Source organism: Chrysochloris asiatica, unplaced genomic scaffold (assembly GCF_000296735.1).
Source record: "Chrysochloris asiatica unplaced genomic scaffold, ChrAsi1.0 scaffold00316, whole genome shotgun sequence".
Lineage (NCBI taxonomy): Eukaryota > Metazoa > Chordata > Mammalia > Afrosoricida > Chrysochloridae > Chrysochloris > Chrysochloris asiatica.
Window position 1 is genome coordinate 931,655 of NW_006408834.1, and position 7,669 is coordinate 939,323.

The 7,669-nt window shown below is 36.6% G+C and overlaps 1 protein-coding gene across 1 annotated transcript in view; it reads right to left on the minus strand.

Annotated features, from left to right (window-relative positions):
• The window catches only part of FCHO2 (FCH domain only 2), a 256,849-nt gene that overhangs the window by 183,411 nt on the left and 65,769 nt on the right, over positions 1-7,669 (minus strand). Inside the window, exon 3 of the mRNA XM_006875274.1 lies at positions 460-534. Within this exon, the coding sequence (XP_006875336.1) occupies positions 460-534 (75 nt within the window). The remainder of the gene's footprint in view (positions 1-459; positions 535-7,669) is intronic.

Consider the following 7,669-nt stretch of genomic DNA (forward strand, 5'->3'; position numbering starts at 1 on the left):
TAATTTGGATAATTATTTGAATAATTTCTTCAATACAAATCTTTATGATTTAATAAACTGGTCCATTTTAATAATTTCCAATAAAACATTATTTATTAAACTTAGACATGAAAGTGAGTTTTTAAACATCACCATTGATACAGAATTTTAAAAAACTGTAATAAATAATGTGTAATATGTAACATTTATAATCTCAAAATTATACCACTGAATGACTATGTAATTTAATAAAGGGAAGAAATAAGTTCCTTTTGCTTTGACTATATCAACAGACGAAGCAAAGTCAATTACATTTCTATCCATTCCAAACATCAAGAGCATATTCATATATAGGAATACATTTTAAATAAGTACAAAATGTATAACCACAACTATGAACTATTATATCATCAATGGTAATTTAATATTCTCACGAACTTTATTAAATGAACATTGAAAAAGAAGAAGATATTAACTCACCCAAGTTGTGAATAATTGCTTGCTGATTTTGCTAATTTTGTCATTGACCTGGAATATGCCTCTTCTATCGTGGCTCTGTTAAATCAAAGTTCCTTATTATATAAGATCTTGTCTAGTGACCACAAACATAACTAAGTTATCAAAATAAAATTTAAACCACAGAAGCAAAAAGATATCTCAAATTGTATGCTAAAAACAAGTAGCTGTACAGTTATGAATTCCAGCTGATCTTTGCATGCCCTTGGTGCACATACTTTAAAGAATAGCCTGGTATAGAGATAAAGAATTTATACTACTCAAGAAACTTCAATGAGTTAACTACTATTTTCTCTTTAGTACCAATGGTAATTTGAACATAAAGTACAAGTATGTACTATTTTATTCTTTGTCTCTGTAAACTGTGAAATCATTTGTATTTAATATTTCCTTTGGGTACTTTAAAGGAGCTCTGGTAGCATAGTGGTTACAAGTCAGGCTGCTAATCTCACAGTCAGCAGTTCAAAACTACCAGCTGTTTCGTGGGAGAAAGATGAGGCTTTCTGCTCCGGTAAAGATTTATACCATCGGAAACCCTATACAGGGTCACTATGAATCGGAATAGACTCCATGGCACATAATCATCAACCACCACCATCCTTAAAGGAGCCTTCGTAGGGCTGTAGGATAAGCACTAGACTGCTAACCACAGGTTACCAATTCTAACCACCAGCTAGCTCCCCCACAGGAAAAAGAGGAGCTATCTGCTCCGGTAAAGATTTATAGACTTGGAAACCCTATACAGGGTGGTAATGAGTTGGTATCGATTCTATGGCAGTGGATTTGGTTTGAATTTTGGTTTTATGTACTTAAAATGGTTTTATTATTCCTCAACAATCTGGTGTCATTATAATGTACATTTAAAAGAACAAGAGATTGATAATAATCTTTTGCAGAAACCAAACATGAATCATCAGCAAGTCGGAGAACCTGAATTTCAGGGCTTAAATTATTTCATGATTAGGTCTAAAACAAGTATCTCACACTAGAAAATGTGTTTTATATAACCACTACTCAGCATATAGCATTTTCGGTTTAAAATTTCAACAAAAGCTGTAAAATATGGATTCAAAATAAAATAAACTATTTCATACATATAACCTACAAATGTCAAAGATGAGGCTCTCCTGGCCTTAATACTGTTAAGTTCTAATCTTACACTTCCATACTTACCCCAGCTCTTCTTAGTTAGTGCAACCTTTAACATTCTACAACCCCCACTGCTCCTCCATTTACTTTGTTAAGTTCCACCAATGACTCTCTCACCTTCTAATGTCCAAATCACTATTTCTATGTTATTTTTAGTCCAAACTATGTGTTCAGTATTTCTAAATGCCTCAATTATATAATTGGAGTCCTGGTGTGGTGCTGTGAGTTAATGCACTGGACTGCAAAGTAATTTAAACCACAAAGTCAGCAGTTCAAGCTCACCAGCTGCTCCTTGGAAACCCTACACAGGGTCACTATGGGTTGGAACCGATTCAACAGCACTTATACAACAACAACAAATTTTAACTACCTCGTACTAAGCTTATTTCCAAACTCTTTCCCAACCCCATTCCCACAAAACACAGCTCCTCTAAACATAAGGAAATAGCAATTGGAAATGCCTCTCACTAATAGCATTGCAACTTTTTCTACTTCTTTAAGCTTTTCTGTACTTTCATAATTTATTATAATGCAAGTGGAATATGTGGATAATTTTAAGAAATAAGTACAGGAATAAATATTCATGAATTAATGGATAAGCTCAGAAAGAGAAGTACAGTAATAGTCAACTAGACAAAAGTCTCCCAATGAGGATAACTAAAAGAAATAAGGGGGGAGGGCATCAATTAAAATGCTTCATTAAGTTAAACATCAGTAGCCCAAGATCCAATAACAGGGCAGCCAGAGAAGTGAGGCAGGCACGTCCCTTGAGGATATCTGAACATGGTAGATAAGAGGCTAACTAAGTGAAACCAAGCTTTTGAGAGCCTCAAAGAGTAAAGCAAGCACTTAGGAGTCAGATCTGCCAGAGGTAGGAAGTGCGGTGAATCCCATGCCCTCTAAGCTGAGGTTGAACTGTCAGTAGAAATCCCTCACAGTGTCTACAAAACAGACCTCATCCTTATCCAATCCTTATGGCTATCCTATATACTTTCACTAACCAACTAGGCACATACGGAAACAAGACAACATGAATAAAATGCAGCACAAACAAACTAGCCGACTTCCAAATGCCCAGGTTAACAGGCTTAAACTCTGAGTTTATATACTATATTCAACAAGATACAGATTAGATCAAGAATTTCAGTAGTGAGCGGGGAATCATTTTAAAGCAGTATAAAAAACCAGCTAATTTAAAAAGAAAGTGTAAATCTTAGATCTGAAAAAATAATGAAAATTATTCTCTCAATAGATGGACTTAGCAGACAAACAACAAATAGAAGAGAGTGACAAAAATCTATCCCTAAATGAAGTCCTGGTGTGTGGTGTTGTGAGCTAATGCACTAGACTGCAAGGTCAGTTTGGATCCCAAGGTTGGCAGCTCAAGCTCAGCAACTGCTCCTTAGAAACCCTATACAGGGTCACTATGGGTCAGAACCTAAGCAAAGGCATTTAACAACAACATATGAAAGTCAAAAGACAAAAGAATGGGAAACAAAAAAAGTCAGCAGGCACTTAACAACAACAAATGAAGGTCAAAAGACAAAAGAATGGGAAACAAAAAAAGTCAGCACAGGTGTAAAGAGAGAAGCACTGGGTCAAAGTAATATTTAAAGAGATTACACAGGCATACCCTAGTTTCTCTGCACTTTACTTACTGTGCTTCACAAACTTTGTGTTTTTTAACATCTGAAGGTCTGTGACAGCCTTGTGTTTGATAAATCTATGAGCTCCATTTTTCCATTTGCATGTGCTCACCTGTGTCTCTGTGTCACATTTGATAATGCTCAAAAGTATTTCAAACTTTTTCATAATGCTAATTCACACATAATAGATTATAGTATAATATAAACATAACTTTTATATGCAGTAAGATAACTAAAAACTCTGTGTGACTCACTTTATCGTAGTGGTCTGGAACCAAAACAACAATCTCTCTGGGATATGCCTGAAGTCCTGGTGTGGCACTGTTGGATAAGCACTAGACCGCAAGGATGATTTGAACTAAAAGGTTGGCAGTTCAAACTCACCAGCTGCTCCTAGGAAATCCTATACAAAGTCACTATAATTCGGAATTGACTTAATGGCACTTAACAACAACAACGTGCCTGTAATAGTAAAGTTTCCAAAACTGACCAAAAAAAATCAAGCTGCAGATGCAAGAAGCTCATCAAACCCTAAGGAGATAAATAAAAAGAAATCTACCTCTAGTCATAAAGCATCTGCTGCAAATCAAAGGCAAAAAGAAAATGTTAAAAGCAACCACACGCTCCATAAAAATTACATTATAGAGTACAATTAAGATTAGACTAACCATTAACATCCCAATGGCAGATAACAGAATGATTTTCAAAGAATTGAAAAAAAATACTGCCAACTAGAATTCCATACTCTGCGAAAATACCCTGTAGAAATGAAAGTAAATTCCTAATAAAATAATTGGATCTTGGTGATGATCATCAATAGCTACTATTATCACATAGCAGATATAACTGGATACAATATACCTCCAATGAAACACAAAATACCACCTATGAAGTTTTCTTATCAAACTATTGAACTGAATTTTATCAAGCTGCTAGATTTAAATGCCAGTTTATAGGAAACAAGGAGCCCTGGTGGCACTGTGGATAAGGCATCAGGCTGTTCAAACCCACCATCTGCTCCTCAAGAGAAAAATGAAGGCATCTGCTCCTGTAAAGATTTACAATCTCAGAAACCCTACACAGGGTCATTAAGAGTCAGACTTGACTCAGTGGCAGTGGGCTTGGTTTTTTAGACATAGGAAACACAAGGACAAAGGAAAACGTTAAATAAAACTATGCAATTAGTAGAATCCAGGACGTAGAACAAATAATCTGGTTTATTAAAAATGAAAGTGAAGGAGGGAAGAGAAAGACGGATCTATCAGTTAAGAGACTTACATATCAAACAATGCATATAATATATGTATCTTGGAGGGATTATGATCAAAAGAAACCTTGTGTTTGTGTATGTGTTGAAACACTGAGAAAATTCTGTCAATAACTACATTATTTGATGAATTTAAGAAAGTTTTGTTATATTTTTAGATGGGTTAAAATATTGTGTTTATGTTGTTTTTTAAAGCCCTTATCTTCCAGAGGTACACCTGAAATGTTAATGGTCAAAAGTAAATGTTTCTGAATCTTAGATTTGCTGCAAAACATCCAGTAGTACTGGTAGAATATAGGATAGAGATCGTGATGTGATAATTGTTCAAGCTGGGTGACTGCTCTCATATAGGGTTGTTATGAGGGTATACAACAACTACTCTTTTAGTGGTTGTATGGGAGGTAGATATTTTTTTCCCTGTTAATCGCAAGATTAGTGGTTCAAATCCACCAGCTGCTCCACAGGAGAAAGATGAGACTTTCTGCTCCCATGAAGATATACAGCCTTGGACACCCTATACAGGGTTGCTATGAGTCAGACCCAACTCCATTACAGTAAATTTGGTTTGGTTTTTTTGGCACTAACTTCTAATAATTGGTACTTTCATCATCTTCCTGAAAAGGCAAAAATCTTAGAACACTACCTTAGGAGGAGGCTTTAAAAAGTTTATAGAAAAATGGAATTAAAAGATAATGGAATTTTTCCATTAAATTTTAAAAGCCCCTTGTGTGTATCTTGTACCTTTCTGTGTGTGTGTGTGTGTGTGTGTGTGTGTCTTTAATGAACCTCCATGTAACAGTCACGCAGCTTGAATGGAATTTTTTCAAGAATTTTTGCAGTCCCTTTGGATAAGGAATACAAAGATCAAAGCATAGGCACAACTTCTCTTAACAGATGAATAAACAAATTGGGGACAGCCATAAACCAAATCCTTCTCAGCAGTGAAAAGGAATGAATTACTAATACGTGGAACATCATGGGTAAATCTCAATATAACCATGCTGAAGAAAAGTAGCAAGACAACAAATAATAAACAGAGTATATTAAATCCGGACAGGTGTCTGTCAGGGCTGTATCCTTTCACCATACTTAATTCAATTTGTATGCTCAACAATTAACACAAAAAGCTGGACGACATGAAAAACACAGCACTGAGATTAGAGGAAGACTTATTAAAAACCTGCAATATGCAAATGATACAACCTTACTTGCTAAAAGTGAAGAAGACTTGAGACACATATTACTGGTGAAGATCAAAGACTACAGCCTTTAATATGGATTGCAGCTCAACACATTCTCATGACTGAATCAATAATCAATACCATAATAAATGGAGAAAAGTCTGACGTCAAAGATGTCATATTGCTTGGAACCACAATCAATGCTCAAGAAATCAAGTGATGTATTACATTAGGAAAATCTGCTTAAAAAAAGTGTTAAAAAAACAACGATGCCACTTTGAGGACTAACGGGTGCCTGATCCAAGCCTCAGTATTTTTTATTGTCTTATATACATGTGAAAGTTAGACAATGAATAAGGAAAATAGGAGAACAATCGACGCATATGACTTATGGTGTTGACAAAGAATACTGAGCTGCAAGTACTGCCAGAAAAACAAACAAATCTCTCTTGGAAGAAGTACAGTCAGAATACTTCTTAGAAGCAAGGATGGCAAGACTTTGTCTCTCATACTTTGAACATATTATCAGGAAGGACCAGTCTCTGGGGAAAAACATCATGCTTGGGAAAGTGGAGGGTCAGCGAAAAATAGGAAGAGCCCCAACGAGATGGACTGGTATAGTGACAACAGCAGTGGGTTCAAGCATAAAAACAATTGAGAGGATGGTGCAGGACCGGGCAGTGCTTAGTTCTGTTGTGTATAATGTAGCTATAAGTCAAAACAGACTCCTAACAACAATAACATAAAAAAATTCTAGAAAATGCAAACCAATCTAAAAATCAGAAGAAAGTCAGTGGTTGCTTAGAGATGAGAAGATGACGAGGGGAGGGAAAGAGGTATTGCAAAAATGAAAGTTGTGTATACTATCTTGAGTGTGTTTCATGAGTGTGCATATATTTTGACATATATACATACATGCAGTCCTGATATGGTGCTGTAGGATAAGCACCAGAACACTAGATCAGTCTGAACAGCAAGGTCAGTGGTTCAAACTCACCAGCCACCCCCAGAAACCCTATACAGAGTCGATATGAGTAGGAACTGACTCAACAGCACTTAACAACAACATATATATGTAGTGCAGTGAATTATTTCAACTGGCTCTTCTACTCAGTCTCTGTAACTCTCACCAAACTTTCTTTTTTTCTGATGAGATGTGTCTGAGTAAGAGGTGGGAGAAGATACTGATAGGATTAAATGATTATTGTGATTGTTAATGAAACTAATTGTGACTGAAAACTTGGCGAGCTGCCTCAGAAGCAGGAAGGGGGATCTCACTATCATCAAGAAGAAAGACAAGAAAGAACGCATCCTTTGGACCCTGAGATCCCTACACATTGAACCTCTTCGACCCAAGGACAGAAAGCTGTGATGCCAGAGGTGTAGGAGAGGAATGTAGCAGAACCAACAGCCAGAGCTCGAGACAGACGGGCTTTCCCAGCCCATGGAACAAATAAAGTTGAGTGACTCTGTGCAGGCGGTTTGCCTGTAGAGTTGGGGGCCTCCGGGCACTTAATTGGGGAAGTTAGGTTTGCTGACCCACAGAGCTAGAGTCGACTGCCTTCAAATTCAGACTGATGGTGGAGTGGTATGTCCTGTGGGCATTTACAGCAGCCCTAAAAGAGCTGTATAACAATACCAAGCAGACAGAGACCTGAGTGTGGGTAAGGGTGAGGAATGGTTGTCCTGACTGGCAGAACTGTGCCCTGAGCATTTCTGACCCTGAATTACAACCTGTTAACTTCCTTAATAAACCTCCTAACTGTGAGTATGGGACCTGAGTTCTAGTTGGCCACTGCAATGAATTATTGAACCCCGCTGAATAAGACAGTGCTAGGGAAGGGATGGTTTGGTAACATTTTTTGATATATGTATACAGCAATATACAAATATATGTATATGTATATATATGTGTGTGTGTATATATATAT